The sequence below is a fragment of the Hippocampus guttulatus genome, chromosome 19 (genome assembly GCF_054856545.1).
Source record: "Hippocampus guttulatus isolate MCC_2025c chromosome 19, RoL_Hgut_1.0, whole genome shotgun sequence".
Lineage (NCBI taxonomy): Eukaryota > Metazoa > Chordata > Actinopteri > Syngnathiformes > Syngnathidae > Hippocampus > Hippocampus guttulatus.
Window position 1 is genome coordinate 6,907,618 of NC_141279.1, and position 21,602 is coordinate 6,929,219.

General features: G+C 45.1%; 1 protein-coding gene and 1 long non-coding RNA gene across 4 annotated transcripts in view; one reads left to right on the forward strand and one right to left on the reverse strand.

Moving 5' to 3' along the window:
- Nucleotides 1-21,285, forward strand: part of itga3b (integrin, alpha 3b) — a 40,086-nt gene extending 18,801 nt beyond the window's left edge. The window contains exons 8-33 of one of the 3 annotated variants that reach the window (XM_086138691.1): nucleotides 3,772-3,996; nucleotides 5,418-5,544; nucleotides 11,774-11,901; nucleotides 12,089-12,171; nucleotides 12,400-12,649; nucleotides 12,725-12,829; nucleotides 13,068-13,272; nucleotides 13,759-13,952; nucleotides 14,252-14,340; nucleotides 14,419-14,555; nucleotides 14,650-14,736; nucleotides 14,812-14,879; nucleotides 14,963-15,108; nucleotides 15,338-15,484; nucleotides 15,583-15,680; nucleotides 15,774-15,942; nucleotides 16,085-16,159; nucleotides 16,260-16,339; nucleotides 16,431-16,508; nucleotides 16,934-17,036; nucleotides 17,217-17,393; nucleotides 17,880-18,014; nucleotides 18,171-18,284; nucleotides 18,364-18,462; nucleotides 18,548-18,673; nucleotides 19,685-21,285. In XM_086138691.1, the coding sequence (XP_085994817.1) occupies nucleotides 3,969-3,996; nucleotides 5,418-5,544; nucleotides 11,774-11,901; nucleotides 12,089-12,171; nucleotides 12,400-12,649; nucleotides 12,725-12,829; nucleotides 13,068-13,272; nucleotides 13,759-13,952; nucleotides 14,252-14,340; nucleotides 14,419-14,555; nucleotides 14,650-14,736; nucleotides 14,812-14,879; nucleotides 14,963-15,108; nucleotides 15,338-15,484; nucleotides 15,583-15,680; nucleotides 15,774-15,942; nucleotides 16,085-16,159; nucleotides 16,260-16,339; nucleotides 16,431-16,508; nucleotides 16,934-17,036; nucleotides 17,217-17,393; nucleotides 17,880-18,014; nucleotides 18,171-18,284; nucleotides 18,364-18,462; nucleotides 18,548-18,673; nucleotides 19,685-19,852 (3,216 nt within the window). In that variant the 5' untranslated portion in view covers nucleotides 3,772-3,968 and the 3' untranslated portion in view covers nucleotides 19,853-21,285. Of the gene's footprint in view, nucleotides 1-3,771; nucleotides 3,997-5,202; nucleotides 5,545-11,773; nucleotides 11,902-12,088; nucleotides 12,172-12,399; nucleotides 12,650-12,724; nucleotides 12,830-13,067; nucleotides 13,273-13,758; nucleotides 13,953-14,251; nucleotides 14,341-14,418; nucleotides 14,556-14,649; nucleotides 14,737-14,811; nucleotides 14,880-14,962; nucleotides 15,109-15,337; nucleotides 15,485-15,582; nucleotides 15,681-15,773; nucleotides 15,943-16,084; nucleotides 16,160-16,259; nucleotides 16,340-16,430; nucleotides 16,509-16,933; nucleotides 17,037-17,216; nucleotides 17,394-17,879; nucleotides 18,015-18,170; nucleotides 18,285-18,363; nucleotides 18,463-18,547; nucleotides 18,674-18,812; nucleotides 18,970-19,684 lie in introns of those variants that run through there. The other 2 variants (XM_086138692.1, XM_086138690.1) reach the window with 2 other exon arrangements.
- On the reverse strand, nucleotides 1,859-5,340 carry LOC147189919 (uncharacterized). The gene is made up of 2 exons (XR_015104115.1): nucleotides 5,241-5,340; nucleotides 1,859-4,927 (listed from the first exon to the last, which is right to left on the reverse strand). It is a non-coding gene; the product is annotated as an uncharacterized LOC147189919 (long non-coding RNA).
- Nucleotides 21,286-21,602: the final 317 nt, after the last annotated feature.

The window sequence follows — 21,602 nt, forward strand, 5'->3', positions numbered from 1 at the left end:
AATGTTAAATGTTTGAACAAACATCCCAAATCGAAAAGACATCGACTATGTAATGTATGAAAGTTAAAAAAAAAAAAAAGTCTGAATTACATACAGTACTAAAAAAGACCTGCTCACAAAATAAGAGCTTGCATCGATCCTCTAATATTCCGAGACCCGACCCCACTTACAGCCTGTCATACAGGATAGTCGAAAATTAGCTCGCAATTACAACTTTCAGATTTTGGAGTACTTCAGTCACACATCCACCTTGTCATTAGGTGGCCTTGTTAAACATCGCATCAAGACTAGCAATTCTATCCAGGCATGCCTGAGCTTGGCCCATTTGGGGAGTTCCCGTTTCTGCCCCCGTTTTCCTCTCCCGACTTGGTTTGTCATCTCCATGTTGTAAACGTACCATTTTCAAATGAAGCAAAGTGTACACGGTTGGCGCATTTGTGTGTCGAAACGCCGCCGAATGTGCATTGTGGCGTTGAAATCTTAGCCCCCCGTGAGGACACTCCTTATCTGCTCCGCAGCATCTGTTCCCCTCAGGCAGGTGATGACGACTTCAAGTGCTTGTCCAGGATAAAAGCAGCCCACAAAGATGAATGACTTTTGAGCATAGAATGGTTACTGTTCATGGGGGTGTGTACAGAAAAAAAAGTCCACATTTGATCCAGGAATACAAATCGAAAGACACCCGCTACCCTGTTGAGAATGAAGAACAGAAAACCTTTTGGGGCCCAGAGAACCCTTTAGCTATGACTTGCCGACCGATGACCCCAGTTTGAGAACCACAGATTAAGACGAGCAGAAATAATTGACTAAAATTTATGCACGGTCATATGTCAGGTGAAATTCAGAGGCCACCACCACCCACGGCGCCACAGTGCCCCCTCCTCAGAGACCCCCCTCCCCCCCCTGCCCAATGTTTGCCTTGCAGCTGAGCCCCTGCTAGTGTCCCTCACTAATGAATGGACGCTTAATGATCTGAGCAGGCCATTCAATTGAGTGGAAAATGTGCGAGCATCTCTTGCACTTTCTCACTCTGCTCCATTTATCATAGGAAGGTAACAAAAGGCCAAGTTCGCCTTTCACACGCTCTCTGCTAATAATATTATTTTACTTCCATGTTTATGAATGATAACAAATGAGGCCACTCTGTGTGTATTCTATGTGTATATATATATATATATATATATATATATATATATATACTGTATATACAGTATATGTTATATAAACAAATACTGCATTCTGAATGTCATTGTTTCGAATAAAAACCATCAAGTAACCGTAGCACCCGAACACACAGACGACATATTTTTCATTTTTGCACTCGTGACTATTTTGCCGTTTTTCCCCTCAACCCACCGGTGAAATCGCTCTCAGCGTCCGTCCTGTTACAATGGCACATTTTATTTGTACGACATGCACATCCGCTGATAAACAAAACGTGGCACCATGTGGATCCGAGCAGCAGCTGCTCCAAAGACGAAAGGAAATAAAGTTCTGAAGGATGAGCGCTGAGGGATTGGACCCTTGCAACAGACAAGGGGGATCTTGACAGAGCGGTGTTGTAAATCATGTAAACTCACTTTACCGCGGGCAGGGTACGCGAGCAATGTGAGGGCAAGGCGATGTTGTGTTTACTGCTCAAGTGCCATTTTTCAAGTCTGCTCACAAGATTAATTAGGCTTAGCACAGGGGGCGAGTTTTAAACTGAGTAACAGTTGATGAATGTGGATGGGAATGTGATAATCATTCAACAGGATTTTTGACTTAACTTCCATTTAGACTGGAACAAAATGTGCATTAAATTGTCACCAGCCACGTAAGGGGAACGGAGAAGCTACCAACAGACAGTTACGAGGCAGGCAGAGTAAGGCAGCTTTATTTATAGAGCACATTTCAAACACAAGGTTTATGATTTAAAAGCATTTGCACGCAACAGAACTGAAGACCATTTAAAAACAAACTCATAAGCAAGAACAGCCAAAGTTACTGAAAGACTTGAGGATAAACAAGAGGATACATAATGGTAAACACCATTCATGGGCTAATGATTAGCATCAGCATTGCGGGTTATCACCTATTGAGCAACGGATATCTGAACGAAACAAAAGAAAACACAGGACAACAAATATAGACTGATTATATGACAGTACTCATTTGCATACATTCTTTATCCCCTGCAAAGAATGAGTAACATTGCTGCAGCTTACAGAGGAGTCAAGCCGCACCTTCAGTAAACATTGATGAGTGATGCAAGCCATTGTGTGGGCTTCACGCTGGGCTAATTCAGTATCAAGTTCTGAGGCAACTTGTCCCACAGCAGCCGGGTACGACGTTGACCCGGGCCTAATGCTCTCAGTGTCGCTGTCAATTTCAATAAAGTTAACTTTTGTGACGGTGCCGAGAACACAGGAAGAGCGCGTGTGATGAATGAACTCTGGGTAAAGGTCAAGCTGGTGTCACGCTCCACAGACATGGCCCCTTTTTACCTCCGACTCTAGAATGTACGCATGCAGCACGTAAAGAGCTACTTTCTTCGTGTAACAAATCTGTGCTCAGCCAAATGAAACCTCCCCTCGAATATCGTTTCTTTTGAATCTGCGACTCCTCCGCACATCGCAATCTACTGTGATTCATTTAGAACAAGAGGAAGACGAATTCGGTCCTGAACAACTCCCTTTTTTTTTAATGATTAAACAACACCTCCAATGCACCGCAGTGCAACAGGTGTTCACTTATTATTTTTCTTGCAATAAAACATTAACTCAGGACAGATTCTTTTCACTGGTAAGAGTCAAGGAAGTGGAGGTGGATGGAGGAATTTATTCCGTTTTTCGACCTCATTCACTGTGAACTGTAAGAAAGTAGCCTGATAACTAATAATCACACTGAACTATGGCAACTTTTCTCGCTCTTGTCTTGGTAGTTATGAAACTCGCTCAGCTTTGCTGTCTTAGGGAGTTCCACGGGGATCACTTTTAGGGCCACTGCTCTTTTGTATTTGCAAAGTCTGGCTTCATCTTGAGAAAACATGGCATTTCCTTTCCAGATTGATGTGCCACTGAGGAAGAAAAATGCATTTGAAACAATAACACAATAACAAAATGTTTTGTTTCCACAAAATGCTGAGTGTGTCCCATGAACTCCTAGCCAGGCCCAAAGCTAAACCAAAAAACAGGTGCCACTGGACAGTTCATGGGAGAGTTCTGAGCCGCGCCTTCTTCCTCGGGCTATACATTCCTGGGCTTTGCACAAACCAGTGACCTGTATTCTGTATTAGCAAGAATTTCAGTCACATTTTTTTCAACAGTCGTCACTAGAGCGTTTGGAAATGTCACTAAATATAGCAATTAAATCACCAAGATGGCAACACTGACTGCTTTTGTTAAGTACTTATTCTTAGTTGATGGCCCTGTTGTTGGTGCAAGCAGTGCATGTCAGCTGGTGATGATTGTTGAATATATTTCATCCAATTCATTTAGTGGTACAGTCGCTATGGTTCATTGGCATTGGGATTATGATTGGTCTTTTGGAAAATGTTCTCCACTTAACTGGTCCCGGGCCCAACAGGTTTGAGAACCCATGCAACATGCATTTCACCTTGCTGTAATCTTGTTCCGTGCTATCCAAGAAGGAACTGACAAATTATTAGATTTAGCTCATTAATCTTTGATGATTTTCTCCTGCAATTAGATTTCATCCTTGCCAGCCTGATTGAGTTACAACAGGAGAATACTCACTTACAGTACGTCCGAAATTCTGTTTGTGTTGCAGTCTGGACCTGCATTTGATTCCCGTTACAGCGTAACAAGTGGCTGGCCCGCCTCAGAAGATAAAGTTTGATTCCCGTGGAAAGGTCATCCGAGCCCAGCGAGACTCCTGGTTGAAGTTTAAACAGGCCACGCTGTCTTCCTGCTCTCCAGAACATACTGGCTTCGTAGCAACCCCCAGCGCCATGGCAACGGCTGCCTATGTCATCGCAGAGGGAGCGACTACTCGGTGAGTGAGAACATGCTGTGTTTCCTATTCATCCAATGTCCTGCTTGCTTTATTTATTCTCCCTCCTCCAGTAATTAAGGATTAAAATTCATAAGGTACCAAACACGGGACTGACATCGAAATCAAGTTTATTCTCTCTATTTTTACACTGTGTTTAGTCAAAGACTGTACCAGTGGTAGAGCAAATGGACCATAATTGCGCATATTGTGTGCATTTGTTCCAGTTCCAGAAGAGCATTTGTGCTATCGCACATTCAGATCAGAATTCACCTGCAATCCTGTTAGGCCTTCAACAATGTCTCAAGGCTCCAGAAAATGAGATGCTGTTCAGGTGTCAAAAGGGTCAGATGAGCCCACGTTCAGAATCAGATTCCCTCCCAGCCCTGAAGGGGGTGAAAAAACCCCCCAAAACATGCAACTTAATCATTGCTAAACATGAAAAAAAAGACAGTTCCTCCCTGCTAAAAACACAACAGCACGGCTCTGTTGAGTGTCACCGCTGTCGATGGGGGCCTTGATTAAGGCAGCAGGATGTTGACAGTGTACACACCGGCATGTTGTGCACTCATCTTCAGGCTGATGATCATGCTCCCGAGCTAGACAGTAACATACAAATGCAGACGCGATAATGGTTGAAGGACAGCGGTAGACCTGGTTCCATGATGTGGCCTCTGCATGTCACACACACTGGCCTTGTGTAAGCACAACTAAGCGTATTTTGACAGCAACTTCAAGCATAATGTCACAATTGAATGCACACACTTTAATTATCACCTGGACATGATGAAAGAGGGCACACAGCTTTGGAAATTGGACACATTCTGGTGGAAGGAGGTTGTGGTGCCGCTTCCAAGGCCGCTATGAAAGGCGACTTGGTGGACTCAAGAAAGCGAAAGAAACTCTTTATTGCCTCCGTGAACTCTCAAATTCTCTGGAAAGGGATTAAGGGTTGAATGAATGGCCGGTTCCAGGCCACAAGTGCGGCTGATAGGTGGACACAGGGTGGGCGTTACAGGAGAGCTCATGTGAAGGTGGGCCCACTTGAGTATTAGTGGGATTAGGGGAGCGTTTTCAGGGGTGCCAATGTTCCAGGGAACACTAACAGAACACCTTAAATTCACATAAACGAAATGCAGCACACAGTTTTAGGGAGGGAGGGGGAGAGGGACGGAGCGTGACATACAAAGACAGAGAGGGGGGGGGGGAGAAAGACAGAGAGAGAGAGAGAGAGAGAGCGCGCTCACCTTCTGAATGAGTGTGCGAGTGCGCGTCGCGACTGCAGTTCTTGCGTGGGGAGGTCCCTGCTGTGTGTGTCTACCTGTCGGATCCGCGCCGATCGTGGATCTGCCGCTCCTTCTCACAAACCAACAAAATGTCCCTAAGGCTACTCTTTTGCCCGTTGCTGCTTTTCATCCACGCAGCGACGGTGTGCCGTGGATTTAACGTGGACGAGCGCTTCCCCGTGATCAAAGAGGGCAAAACCAAAGGCAGCTTCTTCGGATTGTCGGTGGCCATGCACGAACAGACGGAGGGGTCCAGGAAATACCTGTAAGTTACTTTGTTCCCCCTCTCCACTTCTTTCTGGTTTGATGGGTAGTGGCCTGGAAACAACTGACACCTGCTTTGACCCAGTGGGCGGAACCAGATACTACCGCCTTAACAGCGGTCTCATTCTCATTCAGTGGCTGACTGAGCACGTAGAAAAGCTGCGAGCCCCCCTCCAGTTCTGCTAAACTGCAGAACCTGTTCTCTATTTTACACGTTTTATGTTTTAGTTCCACCCGCAAAGCACCCGTGAGAGGAACTTTTGAACGGTGGTTCTCCAACTGCGGTCACAGGGCCCCTGAGTTTCCTTCAACTGTAACTTTGCAATAAATTGGTTTATATTTTTAAAAAGTGCAGACAGAGCGTATGGATGTAGCCTTGCCATAAATAGTGAAAATGTGTGAGTGATTGACCTTTAGAACAGTTGACAATCAAAATAAGCCAAAAGGTGATGGCAAAACACGACCATTGTCTAAATGAAACTCCTCGACTCACTTTGACAGAGCTCCTTAGCACCACATGATGGTCCTAAAATACAAGTTTTGTCGATTTCGCTTGAGTTTGGTGCTGGACCAATTAAAAGCCCTAATGTCGGTGAACAAAGATATGTTGTTTGTAGTCAGAAACTTCACCCAGCTGAAGAGGGACAAAGATGTGCATTAGTGTGAGAAGAATGGAGAGCAGTGTCTAGATGACATGGGATCAATGTGCCATCTTGGACAAGTCCCAGCTGAGATGCAGTCATCCTCAGTGGACTGACACTCAAGAGGTGGGACTACATGCTAGGAGCACAGAGGAGGGTCCCACACACTTGCTTATAACATGCCGACAATTTGTATGGACCCATAGTAATGCAAGTTTTGTAAGCTCTCAGAAGCAATGCGCTGTGCAGTGAAAGCCGACTGAAATGTGTTACGATGCTAATATGCTAAAATGTAGCAACCTGAGTACCGAAAACACAAGGGCAGATCAATAAGGTGTGGTGCCCACATTGGGTCCTATGATCAGCTATTGCACTGTTTGTAGCTATAGTATTTATAGCGCAAATGCTAGCAGGGTCGCGTGCAGTATGTATATTGGTATGCTAACATTTATATACCAAGAGATAATGTCTCATTGATTTTTTTTCCCCACTATTATTGAGTGCACTTTTGAGAAATACAAGTGTAGGAACCAGCTTCAACAAGTCCTAGCACTTAAAGTGGGCGTTCTTTCTTGCAGGCGTGAGTCAGACTGAGGATGGGATGTAAGTCAAGGGCCGATTGCCACTTCCACTTCTGCAATAAAGTAAATGCAATAAAATTGTGAACCCTTGACGCCATGAACCAATTAGTCTGGCAGTGAATCTTGGCTCTGTCGGGCCAGTTTAAGAGTAAATTTATGACTAGCTTGAAGTTAAAGTTGAACCCAAAAAAAAGTCAAAGCTACCGGAGGCGAGATTGTACGGATCCCTACTACACTACTAGTCGCTGAGTCGAGTCTCCTCTGTGGGCTTTTTTTTGTTCTCTTTTGTAGCCAGGAGGTGGGACTGGGCAGTCAGCTGGCCACCTATTGGCTCTTCCAGTTCCCTGACCCCACGGTATGTGTGGAATGTATTAGCCTTCTGTGCACAGTCACAACCTGCCAGGTTTCAGGTTGAGACAAGACAGGAGTCAGGGTGATGATCTGTTGGAAAACGCACGTGAACCCACCAAAATCTGGAGTATGCTTATTTTGCAGCCGACACAATTCCTCCAATTTGTAGTCGAGACTCATAGTGGCCTGGCCCCAAAAGCCTCAAATTAAAATCCTCTAATGAATGAATATGGATTCCAAATTGGAAGTTTTTCTGCTGTTTTCCACCTTCGTCTGACTGGATCAGCCCCAGGCTATGAAAGTCCGCCATTTAATTAGGTGGTGCTGTTTTTTTTATTTTTTTAACTGTGAGCGCAGATTAAGCAGGTCAAACTATGCAGGGAGTTTTATAAACACAAACAAGCTCATGCATCTGTCGGTCTACGTGTGTTGTTCGGTCCCCACGTCTGTTGGTACTCCATTCTCTCTGATTTACCAGAAGATGAGGCGCACATGGAAGTAAATGACGCCGATTCCCAGCGTGGCATGTGTCCAAACATTCTTTATCACCAGCGCGCTGGTGGTCCCTGTGCCAGCAGGAGGTCTACTGTCATGCTCAGCGAAACATTGAGATAACGATTCATTCTTGTTTCCTGCAACGTCGTTCATGTTTAACATGACTGTGACTCGATATAAACTCTTATTGCCTTACATCAGCCAAATTTTAAATTACAATTTGAAAAATGCAAAATATCATGATTTATTTTTCTCTCCCCCAAACAAAATGTTATACTGTTATTTGAAAATTGTAGTTCACTTTACTTTTAGAGAATAAATGGTTTGAAATCTGTCCATGGTGATTGCTACTCACCCTCCTGCTATTTATTTTGTGGGTCCAATCAGTTTGTTGTGTCCCGACTGAATGAAGGACGCCCTCTAATAATTACACGTTGAAATGGATCCCAGCAGGATGTTGCGCTTCCCACTATTCTCCAAAGAGAAGATTCTCTCTCTCTTTACCGCTACCCGTCGAGTCAACTGTAGCACCACTGCAAGAGATCCTTTTCCTTTTGCTCTTGTGTGTAAAAAAAAAAAGGGAAAAAAAGCTGGTGTAAGTTGGCTGGCCTGCGGGTGGGTGAGGGTCACCTGTCTGGAGAAAAACTATATCCTTCAATACCTTTCGGATCATTTTTCATCTCTGACACGGAAAACGAGTGTTGACTTACACTAGGTACGCGTCTGCGGACCTGTGCATACGTGCAGTGTGTTTTGCAAGAATAATTTGCTTAACCTTACACCCCAGCAAACGCCACTTGCTTGTAATGTTTGCGAGTGGGCTCCCCACCAAAACATAAACCAACCTTGTCAGATGAGGTTTTACGAGTTGCTAATGAAAAGCAAGTTAGCGGAATATCAGGGGGTGGGGGGAAAACCTGCCATGTTTTATTTGTCGCCCGGGTCCGAAATGAGTTTGTTCTCTTGTTACTGTTTCACCGGTGGCAGTTGGTGGGCTGCAAAACAGGATGTTTGGCCAGCTGAGATGTCTGCTTGACGAGTGTTTGAAGAACAGGCGTTTTTGTCATTTGATGTGATCCGTTTTGCCATCACATTTGATTCAAATGTGTCCCTTTTGTCAAACAAGAAAATGATCATCGATCAAACCTTGTTCAATTTTAGTGCTGTAGATGCTTGATTAAAAAAAAATATTTTTTTTTATTAATATCATTATTTCAGTCTTGGCGGCGTTCTCTGCGCTCAGCTTGTTTTTGTTTTGTAATGAATATGACGTCGACGTTTTAATCATGCTCCCCGCGCTTAATTCTCGTGATGAATGTTTTCCGTTGCTACGGAGCAATTTTAATACATTTTCATCCTTCCAGGTGGCTGCGTCACTGTGTTTCCATTGCCAGTTCACGTGTGAGTCACGGTGGGGGCACCCGCTCAGTCAATGGCGAGGCACGTTTGCTCTGAATAGTCTGATAGCAATGTGTGTGTTTACCCTCTCCGGCTGCTCTCTGACACTGTTGCGCGAATGGACGGATTCCAATCATCATTGTGCCATTGTAGCACACCGGGCACAGAGAGGTTATGGAGTCGCACGCAGAAAGTATACGTGTCACCCCCATATATTTATGATTTAATACTCATGAAATTAAAAGAATGTACAGTATATATTGGTAAATATATTGCAGATTTGTTTTTAGATGAGTGGGATATATATTCATGGCGAGTCAAGTTGTTTTGTTCATCTGTTGTGACATGTTTCCGCCCTGGGGACACAAAAGTCTTGACGCAACGGGGCCTCTCCAGATTTTGGTTTTTGCTTCGGAACTTTCCTATCTGAGCGAGATTACTTGGAAATGTTTGGATAAAAGCTTGTTTGAATTCTAAAAATGCTGAGGAAAGGTGCCCTGATGCAACTTTTAACCCAATTTGAGCATAGGTTGCTCCTGACCATCAGTAAGGCTCAATATCGTGGGATTATGTTGGTTCTTAGGTTGGAGTAAAGGAAGCACCTTTTTTGTCTCGCCAAATCCACGAGATTACAGAAGGATGCAAGCGCCAATGCAGAGTCAATATTTTGGATCGTAGAGGAGAATGGACCACGTCAGCAGGTTCATACGACGAACTAACCTCCCACCACTGGGCTGAGGTTACATCTGTCTGTCATTGAGTGTGGCTGATTGACAGGTCGAACATTTGTCATAATAATGGATACGACCGCTTTCAAATTGAGTCATATGCAAGTCCTTTTTGTGCCGATGTGTAGAAGGCAGCTACTCTCACCTCTTCCGTGTGTTGTAAGCCGCACTAACCACACGCTTCGAGCAGCAAGTTCGCATCACCTGCTGAGGAGAACAGGGCAGATTTCAACACGTCCCGTGTACTCAGTTGGAATGCAGGAGCTCAGTGCCCACTCGCTATCCCTCCCGTGGGCTCTTTGTCAGCGCATTTATGAGGAGGTGATGAGTTGGCAAGGAGGCGGGAGGTGGACACGCATTGTTGGACTTGACACCAAGCAGGATATGAGTTGCGTTGTCCTGGCCGAGTCAGGGCGTCTGGAAGTTGAGAGAGAGGCTTGTCACAAAATGCTTTGTTTTGTTAGCAAAAAAAAAAAAAAAAGGATTATTGTTGATGTTTTATGATTATGGTTTTAGAAGGTCTACGGTTATGATTAGCTTGTCATACCTTGGCATGCCAAATGCATGAGTCTATTCAAACAGATGGGCCAGGTTGTTCTTAGATCAGGGGTTCCCAAAGTTAGGGTGGGGTACCGAAACTGATCTCAGGTCAGTTTTTATTTGTTCCCTAGCATGGGTCAAGCGACAAATTAATATCTGCCTTAATAAAGCCTGATACATACCACTGCATAGGAGAAACGTGTTCAAGACTGAAGCATAGGCGGTGGCTCTGATACTCTACATACTGTCACTCTGTCATGTCTTCAAACCTTTGTGGAATCTCATTTATCAGACGCTCCAATCACCGCCGGCAGCCCTTTCCGAAGGCCATCTTGGCTCCTGCTAGTTGTCATCACTTGGGCCAGATAATTGGCTCAGGGCTGATAATCTCCTTCTGGTGGCAGAGTGACGAGATAACTTTCACGTTGTGAACATCGAGCATTGTGTTTGCTGCAAAAGGATACTCTTTGGTTTTTATTGCTTTTGAGTCTAAAAAGTAAAAAAAAAAAAAGTTTTCCTTTTCCCACGGCGTTGTCACGGGAAGACATCAGGGATGGACGAAGTTGTGTCTGGCTGCATGTTGATGTTCTGTTGATAAGATTGCAGGTGTCTGTAAGTAGACTGATAGAATTGGCAATTTCGAGGCTGAAATCGGACCCAAAAAGAAAATCTAACATCCACATGCATGAATTGAAAGCAACGCAGCTAAGAGATGACAAAATGAGGACGATACACGGTTGGGAATGCATGAATGCAATTTCATGAAGCACGTGACTACAGTATGTAAAATTGTCGGCTTTTGTCCCAAAAACGTCTCACTTTGCTTGCGCTACTTTTGTCTCCCTCCACGCATGATGAAACGATTCAGCAAACAGCTCGGCCAACCTAAACAGGTTTGTCCTCACCTTCTGCCTACAAGTGCAGATAATAAATCTGGTGCTGACAGTCAACCGTGTGTCCCAGTACACGGCACCATGGCCTTAATCCTTCCACTTCAAAGGTCGCCGTGTTGAAAGGCGCCGATACAGGGCGTGTCAATACGTGCGCGACAAAAAGATTGAGGTCCACCACCAACAACCTAGCATGTGCGTCGTGTGCTGTTGCCCGGACTTGCCAAAGGTCCAGCTCGAGCTTGCCCTCTCGAGAGAGACTGCTTTCTTTTTATAAACCGTCCAACCCCCCGTTTACCATGGGGGATACATTCCAGACCCACATGTATTTTTTGTAAAAATAGTTTTACTCCTCCCACATGCTTAAAACATATATGAACATAATGAAACACATTTTGAATACATTGTGAATGTTTTCTGGAGAGAAAAAAATTGCAGGCATAAAATATATACCAAATACTTTTAGCAATGTTTTTTTTTTTTGCATGTGACAAATTTTTCATGCTGCTATCATCTTTGTATACTGTCACACACCATGACACGGCTGCGATGCAATCGTGTAATCTTTATCTGCCACCGTCTTTGTGTGTGTGTGTGTCCGTGCAGGCTTTTAGCAGGAGCCCCCAAAGAGAAAGCCTTATCGCTGGCGAACGTCAATGAAACAGGTGCCGTCTACTCCTGCCCCATTACCACGGACGCCTCGGACTGTTCCAGATTGGACCTGGTCAGCTCAAGTGAGTGAGGAGAAGAGTTTCCAGGCAATCCCTGCCCGTTTCTCCTCATCTTCAACTGCATCGAGGCTCCAGTGCCTCTGCATTTTTTGCGGTTGCGTGTCAGAATGTGATTCACTTTGCTTGGTGCTTGTTTTTACCGTTTCGGCAGAAAGCGACTGACAAAAGCCCTTTTATGACGCATTTACAGCAGACCCGTCCGAGATGGTGGAGGGCATGTGGCTGGGCGTGACCGTGGCCAGCCAGAGAGTACAGTCGGCCGGGCGCATACTGGTGAGAGGGTCGCCATGTTTTATTGTCTCCTATTTAATGCTAAGTTACACGTTCAGGGTCCTTATGGAGTCGCTTTTGTTTGTCATAGTTTATAAAATGTTGCAAATAAACAATTCCCATTTTTCCTAAAATCTCGTCGGGGAAATTACCAACGTTGGGTCTATTGTGTCATCGGGGCTGGCCCTCGTGTGTTTTGATGAAAGCAAAAATCTTTTTTCTGGCGTGCAGGCATGCGGCCATCGCTACATCAGGATCTTCGGAAGTGGCGCAGAGGAGCAGCGGCGGATGATCGGAAAGTGCTTCGTGAGGAGCAATGACCTGACCTTCGACCGTAATGACGACTGGCAGACTCACACCTACGAGGTGTGTGACCCCACTTCCGACATGAGAGACGAGGGCATGTGCAACATGGGCATCTCAGGTGGCATGACGGAGAATGACATATACATGGGCAGCCCGGGCAGCTACATGTGGCAAGGTGGGCACTGGAATTAAAATGGATTACTCTCAGGCTGTCATGCATGACGAGTCACTTGTTTTCTGTTTCATGTAGGAAATGTACATGTCATATGGAGAAATCCTGATCCTGCCAATTCGTGGGACTCCATTGAGAAAGACTTTGGCTCTCTGAAAAAACAATACAAGCTCTACTATATGGGTAAATGTCTCTTTCTAATTCACGTGTCTGGTGAGGAAACTGTGTAGAATTAAAAAGAAATGTAGCAAGGAGAAGGTCTGCAATGGGTTTCGAGCGGAATCCAGATAGAAATTTCTCAAACATTGATTATTGCTCAAGTAGGGAATTTATTGCGTTGCATCAAGGATCAGCTCGAAGCCCCTTCTTGTTTGCTACACCATGTGGAGCTTTAGCTCATCTTTAAGTCTTTCCCCTTCAGGTTATTCCGTTCTTCAAGAGAAGCGTCTGCTGGGCATTGCCAACTACACAGTGGTGACGGGCTCTCCTCGGTATGAGTCCAAGGGTTCGGTGGTCCTCGGGGTGAGAACTGACAACAACATCGAGACGGTGCTCATCATCCCCGGGAAACAAGTAGGCTCGTATTTTGGGAGCAGTCTGGCTGTCGCTGACCTCAATAACGACAAGTACGTGAATTAACAATTACATCACAAAGTAAAATGTAAAAAAACTGTTCATTTCAGGGCCACATTAAAAGTCAGAGGCCACAGCTCTGGTCTACATTGTCAAAAACCACAATACTTTATTCACATGATACCAAATGCTTCAGTGGAAAGCACAAAGTTCCAGAGGGAGACTAAGGACGACCTTGCTGCCGTGTTATCTTTTGTTGCGCTCAGCTGGCGCACCGCTTGAACGCTTTGTGGCCGTGAGCCGTCGTGTTTTGTGGAATGGTCACTGAAGTACATCTAAGCAGAGTCGAAGAGCCGTCCGCAAGGCCGTTCAAGATGTTTGCTATGATATCATGGCTCAATCACCTTCTGCTTCTCCTTTTCATGCCTGATTGAAATTTTATGGAGTCTGACAGAAGGGGAAATGTTGACGTTACAGGGCGGATTTCTTGTTCAGATTTATAGCGTTTCAATTCATTTTTGCGTTTCCTGTGCTTCCAGTTGGAACGACTTAATTGTAGGGGCCCCGTTTTACTTTGACCGCATGAAAGATGAGGGAGGAGCAGTTTATATCTACATGAACGAGAATGGCTCCTTCCAGAAGACTCCTACCGAGGTGCTTAAGGGCCCCACATCCTCTGCATTTGGCAATGCAGTTGCCGCTATTGGTGACATCAACCAGGATGGATTCCAAGGCACGCACGCGCAAACACACACACACAAACAGTACATATTACATTTTATTTTCATGAAACATTAAAAGTATCATCAGCACCATAATACACTTTACTCCAACATTAAAATGCAGTAGCATAATAAGCCCAAGTGTTTCTGAAAAACAAGACAATCATTATGTTCGCAATTTCTAAATTATTTTGCATATTTTATGGACTGTCACTTTCAAAAAATGTTGGAACGACCGTTTGCCCACTTTACAGTGTCAGGTTGTCACCTACTGGGCTCTCGCTGTCATTGCATGTCTTTATATCTGCAGACTTTGCCGTGGGAGCTCCGTTCCATGGCACAGGCGAGGTCTACATCTGGATGGGAAGTAAAGAGGGAATCTCAGAGGAGCCGAGCCAGGTAACACATCTCATGATGTGAAGAACACTTCCAAGCTCTCCTTGACCGCCGTCCACATTTACGTCTGGCCCTCAAAAGGTGATTAAGGGCAAGTCGGTCGAGAACGGAGGATTCCAAACGTTTGGCTACTCCATCAGTGGAGGCATGGACATGGACGACAACGGCTACCCTGACATTTTGGTGGGCTCCCTTGATGACCGCATCGCCTTGCTCAGGTGGGAAATATAGGTGTCCTCGAGGAGTGACGGTGGTGCAACATTGAGAGACAGGGCAACACGCATTAAAAAGCGCCATCTTCATTTATGACAGGACTCGGCCTGTCATCCACTTAACTAAGAGCTTTGATGTGGAGCCAAAGATTGTGGATCCGAATCAGTGCCAAGGAAGTACGCCATGGTGAGCGAGTGTCATGGTCAAAGCGGCTCATGTAATAGTCTTTGCAGCATTTTTGAGTTTATTTGTGTTTCCCAGCATCGTGGCCACTATCTGCACGTCGTTCACCCTAAGCAACGGCAACAAAAACTTCAAGAAAAACATCAGTGAGTCGGTCCGCCGTCATCCAATGACTGGTTGTGCGTCTCGCTTGAACAAAAACGCACGTGACCCATTGACAATGTTACAGCGGTGAAGTACACAGTGGAGGCCGACATTGATCGGAGAAGGAGCCCACGCGTTCGTTTCCAAGACAACGGTGATAACACGTATACAGGCCTGTTGACGCTGCCGGCCTCCAAAAGTCAGTGTCATCGTCTCAACTTGAATGTTGTGGTAAGTTCTTGGTATGCAGTGGTTCTTGAAAATTGCATCATTTGACCTCAATTATTTTCTCCTATCATTTTAAAAAGAGCATACCGACACAGGGGGACCAGCTGCCAGTTAAAAAAAAAGACCAAATTACCTATACCTGTATCTCCCTATACCGTAACTTTAGGCCAGTTAAAATTGCTGATATAATTGTGACGTATCATCACATAAATATCCTTGGGTGTGTTTTAAGGTGCCTGTGAGGGACAAGCTGGAGCCAGTGGTCTTCTCCCTCAACATGTCCTTAGATGAACAAAAACCGAAATCAAGACGCGCCATCCAAAACCTGGACTCATTCCCCATTCTCAGTCAAGACCAGAAACTCACCCAAAGAAGGGAGGTAAGACTCAAAAGTGCACACAGGTCACTTTACAATCCTGCTGCCATACCTGTACCAAATGGAACGTCCACTCATTGTCCAAACTGGTTGGTTCTCAGATTAACTTCCATAAGGAGTGTGGTTCTGACAACAAGTGCACCAGCAACCTGCAGCTGACGGCCCATTTTGCCGACAATAAGGAAAAGCCGTTCCCCAGGTGAAAACCAAGAGCAAATGGTTTATTTAAACACAAAGAAAAATGGAAGCATCGTGTTATACTGTATATCAACCGCTGTGTTCCTGTGCCCAGGCAGGAAAAATCCCAAATCCTCCAGTTTAACAGCAGCATGAAGATCATACGCCTTATGGTGGAGGTGACCAACTTTCCCGCAAGAGGGAAGGTGGCTGAGGACGCCCACCAGGCCACGCTCAACGTCAGCATCCCTGATGCGCTCAAATACTCTGGCGTCAGGTCCCAGGTACAGTCAACAGAGGGCAGCAGATGACACTGTAGCTACAATTGTATACACAGTTCTTGCCTGCTGTTCTACATCCCTAAATTATTTATATGGCGCGTTCACAAAAGCTGTTAAATTGTTTTGGTTTTTTTCTCCCATTTAGGATCATGATGTCGAATGTCGCTATGACGGCTCCGTCCTTTGTGAATTGGGGAATCCACTCAAAGGCAAGGGAAAGGTACGGCATCTCAGCGCTGACGTCCCGTCAAAGTTGAACTATTTTGGGCGTTTTCTGAAAATAAAATAATGTTCTCTTTTTCTCCCCCCCTTGTCAACAGGTGTCACTTGCCTTGAAGTTGGAGACGTCAGGCATCGATCTGTACACGCAGGAGATTCAGAGTCAGCTGCTTCTGTCTACGTAATGTTGACGTTCCCAACGTGTGTGCAATAATAATAATAATGATGATAATGACTTTAACGCAGCGCTGTCATTTGATTGGCTCCTTCAGTCTCAGTGAACAGAGCGACTTGTTGCCTGTGCCTGTCACCCTGCTGATTGAGAACACCATCCTCCCCTCCTTCTCCATGTGAGTTGCTATCACGAATACAACAAAAGACCCAAAAAATTGATTAATAGCTTTAAAATAACTTAACAAAATACCTGCAAGAAATCTTTTTTTTTTTTTTGGCACTTACATGACTTGAATCCAAAAGTGGATAATTCTGCATTCAAATAGATTTTAGCCACTATTACTGCTCTTAGCGACTGACACAATCCAGGCTTCAAGCTTCTGCAATTTCAGCCCCTCGCTCTCCTCCGCCTTCAACTTTCCCGTTTTCCATCCCAGATAAATCCAAAGACCTGCTGGTAAAAACATTCAAAGACCTGATGATCAAGTATCCAAAACGTTTAGCAATCATTTTGAACAACAGCCACATTTACAAAATCATTACATCTGGTTTTTCAATTGACCTTTATTCATTTTTGTTTCACCTCTTCTCTACTGTGCAGTGAAAACGCGCTCATCCAAACCAAATTTGGCGGGGCGGTGATGGGCGAGTCGGCCATGGTGAACAGCAGCGACGTGGGAAGTCTGCTCGAGTTCACCTTCAATGTGAGTCACCTCGACCGCTCAGCTTTTTACTCCCTCGTTGACGCTTTTTACTGTCAGATGGTTAATATTATTTCAGGGAACACAAGTCATGGCTTGTGGCGCAGCCGTATGCAGGGGCGGATGCTATTTCGGGGGAAAGAGGAAGTGTGGCTGTCCATTCACGTGGTGACTTTACACTAGGTCAACATGAGGGGGCCGGCCTTGGGGGACTTGGGGATCCTGGCCGTGGAGTTTGAGTGGCCCTTTGAGGCGTCCAATGGGAAGTGGCTCCTGTACCTGACTCAGATCATCGTTCAGACGCAGTCCCAGAGCGAATGTCGACCGCCTGGAGACGTCATCAACCCGTTGAACTTAACTGTGAGCTTCCTTTTTGGCTTTGTTGTACGCTCGAGACCGTATGCACTTTTTTTTCTCCATCCCAATAATGGCTAATAATTAGCAAACAGCTGCAAATCGGTCTCCCAGAATAAACACGGAGATGAATTTGTGAATGCTGAACTACGAATAATCTAATGGGCTCCTTCCGCTCTCAAAGTTGACACTGTCTGGCAGCATCTCTTGTGTGCAAGCTCAATTCTGTATTCCGCTTTCCGTCCGAATGGCGGTGGTGTGACTGTCTGAGCGGTGGTTTAGAAAGTGCTTCACATGCAAAACAAAGCCCGCGTTAAAGTCCTTGAGGGAAGAATGTCCGATTCACCACATCTGAGCCTCCCCTGGCCGCAAATCGAAAATAGAAGTAACGGTGCTATTCTGAGAATCTGATCTCGCGATCAAACCCACTCGTTTTGCCTCTGACGTCTCGTCTCTGTCTGCACTGCTTCCTTGCCCGCGTTTCTATTGCAGCTGTCAGAAAGTGCATCGAAACGTGTGAAACGGCAGATCGAGGCAGACGATCTGGATGGTACCGCCCCGCCTCAGAGGATCGAGCCACAAGCGACCCTCACGCTGCTCACGCCACGAAAAGAATCACACCTGTTGGTGAGCTCGGGAGTAACAAACCACACTGAGAGTGTGTGAGAGAGTTTGGGTGGGGGCGGGCGACTTGGTGCCCGTCTGTCCTCCCTCAACCGTGTATGCGTGTGTCTGCGGGTGTGTTTTTACCCATACGGTGACGTTTCCTCTTTGCGTTTGCAGGAATGCGCCGAAGGAACGGCGAGATGCGTGACCTTTACGTGTCCTTTGTTGAACATGAGCAACTCAACCAAGATTCACGTCCGCGCCCGTTTGTGGAACAGCACCATGCTGGAGGTGCCTTCACCAGCTGCGACCACGCGGATCGCGTTCAATAATAATAATTTATTCATTCATTCATTTATTTATTTTGCAGGATTTTGCCAATGCTTTGTGGATCAAAGTTGTAGGTGCAGCCACCCTGAAACTCATTACAGACAAACCCACCCTTAAAATGAAAAGCCAGACCACTCCGGTAACACACGTCAAATCAATATCATCGACCGTTACGAACAGCTTGGCGCTGAGTTGAAATGGCCGCTGTCTCCACTCCGATGCAGTTCGCCGTAGATATCGAGCCGGAGGCGCGGGTGGAGACGCCCTATGAACTTCCCCTGTGGATCATCATCTCCGCCATCGTCGCAGGTGTTCTACTTCTAGGAATCATCATTCTTATACTTTGGAAGGTGAGCCGACACCATGGGTCAGTGGATTTGCACACGTTGAAAAGCTCGCCACATGTGCTCTTTCTCAACCCAAACCATGCTGTCCCGGAGACTCGCACTGACCAATTGAGTCTTAACCTCCTCCGCCTCCTCCATGCAGTGTGGCTTCTTCCAGAGGGCCAACAGGAGGGAGATGTATGAGGCCAAAGCCCAGAAGGCTGAGATGAAGATCCAGCCCTCTGAGACAGAGAGGCTGACCGAGGACTACTGAGACCCACTAGGGGTGCTCAACTGCACACAGCATTTGGGGCTTTTGGGTAACAACACCCCTCCGATGAATGGATTTACACCTTAACTCCTCCTCGTGGCGTTCTGGCCTCTCTCTTTCCGACCCTTCGCTTGTGCGCAATATGTCTAACGTCTCCTCGCATCCTTTTCAGGCTGGAACTTCAGCGGCTTATCATTGTGTGAACGCTGAGAGTATTGCTACGATGCACTCAAACATACTGCGATTTGTCTCCTGACGACCAGCGGAGTTGTAGCATTCAACTTTGGTGGAGTAATGCGTCAATCTGAGAGGTGTTTCAAGCTCAAACGGGTGAAACTAAGTGGCTTGGCTGAACAAACGTTGCGAAACACCGATCTGTGAGGCAGCCGTGTTCGAAACAGGTCTCAGTTTGATGCATTGTTTTACGCTACATGCTACAAGCACAATAATAAACATGAATAAACTGGTATATCATAGCACATACCGATGTGTTATATTAACCAGTTTATTCCAGTCTTTCTTACAAACGTAATCTCTCAGCATTTACATGCATTTTCTATGGGAATTAGCAGTGTTGTATACCTTGCTTGTGCTTTCTTTCCACGTCTTCCTCCTCAGCGGGGAGAGTGGGGGGCCACCCCCTCTCGCTCTTTTCCCCGACGTTCCGTCTCTATAAGGAATCTAAATCTCCTAAATGTCGTTCTCAAGCTGCCATTAAATCTTAGCTGTGCTTTAGTCTCTCATGTCACCTCTTTTCTCCCCAGCTTGGATTCTTCAAGCGATCCCTCTACTACCGGATAATGCCAAAGCACCGCGGGGTGAAACTTTGCAAGGCCGATCGCTATCAGTTCAATGTCGGATTTGAGCCGGAGGAGCCACACAGAAAGTATTGGATTACCAACTGGACAGAGATGCAGCATATCTACTACTGAGGCCGTGATTTAGACCTCTCAGCAACTGACTGGCCAAACGAAAGAAAACTCGACCCAGTCTGGGCCAACTGGGGATAAAAATGCGTTGATTTTATTTGTAGATTTCTCAGTGCAATATGTTGAACATTTTTGTCTCAGAGATTGTAATTGTTGAGTATTCGTACTGACTGCAGTGTTGTGAATTGAATATTGGCGCTCTCAGGTCGTCCTTTTCCACGTTCAGGATTTGGTGCGATAGCTTCTTCCTCATGTTGACCTTTTTTTCTTTGTTACCCCAATCAGCCCCATTTTTTTTTCGCAGTGATGCCTTGAGATACAACAATTCCTCAAAAGAGTGTCTTCAAGCGGTTTCATGCAAAACTTGTACACCTTAATGCGAACAAGCAATGCAAAACCTCAGGCAAGCTCACAAATTGCAGCGGATATTTGAACACAAATGGTGCATTAACACAGGTAGACAGACAATATAACATTACTTACAACAGGCATATATTTTTTAATTTTCTGCGGAAACAACTAATATTCCTGCAGCTTACTGAGCCTCTTCCAGTAGTTGTGAAACTCTTCTTCGTATCTGTGTATGAGTGCGTTATACTGCCCCCAATGGCACACCAATAAAAGCAGCAATGAATTATGACGCACACATTCTTTACATTTTCTTAAGTGTTGTACTTCATATTTTATAAACTGCAATATTTTTGTGTCAAAACACATTCCAAACATTTTGAATTTCTGGGGTAAGGTGGAACAGATTAATGGGATTTCCAATCATTTCAATGAGGAACGATGGTTTATGTTACAAGTGTCATGTCACAAATGAACCTTGTATCTTAAGGCACCATTGGACAGTATTTGTGCTTCTGTGTCATTGCTATCAGCGTCAAGCGGCGGGCTTTATACCTTCAGCAGTTTTTTTTTTTTTTTAAATCTGTTGAACTGATCTCCTGTGCAGAATGCGATGAGTTCATTTTTGTTTTGACAACTCGTAAATGTTTCGATTGTGATATGTGTCATCGGTACATTATCGCTCAGCAAGTTACCCCCCGGTAATCTGCTAATGTCATGGCCAATGAGCGGAGATCATTTGTTGTGTATATTTGTACGAGACTTTGGGATGCCGTCCAAGGCTTTTGGGAAGCTTTTAGGTCCGAAAAAGCGGGCTGGACTGAGAAGACATTGATTCAGTCGTCTCTCGTGGGACAAATGTTGCCTTGCTGCTTTTTGCTCATGTTACCTGAGAGCTACCAGGTATTCCGCTGTGGCACTGAGAACTGCAACCCTTACAGAGGCCCCTTTGACTCCTCAGGATGGAGCGGGCGGGGGGAAGGGCTAAAATGCACAAACTCTGCTCTGATGATTTTTTTTATACTGTGCAGTTTTGATGTGATGTAATTGAATTGTTCATAAGATCGTTTAAATGAGTTCTCTGCAAATGTTTGATGTCTCATTCCAAAGTCAGTCAGTTTGTTTGTTTTTTTTATTGTAGAAACACAAAACAAAATCAAAAATGCTGACACGATCAATGACTTTACAAATATTTCCTCCCTACATATTAACATATTCCTAATAAATTACAAAATTGCAATGTTTTTTTTTTTGCATATGGAAATATATAATTGGAGTATACAATAAATATAAAAGACGTAATAGGAAGGCAGACCCAAAACGAATATTATCAAATCAAATGTGATCAGATGCACTGTACAGAATGACAAAACACCGATATTCACATTAGGCTCGTTTCCGTCCA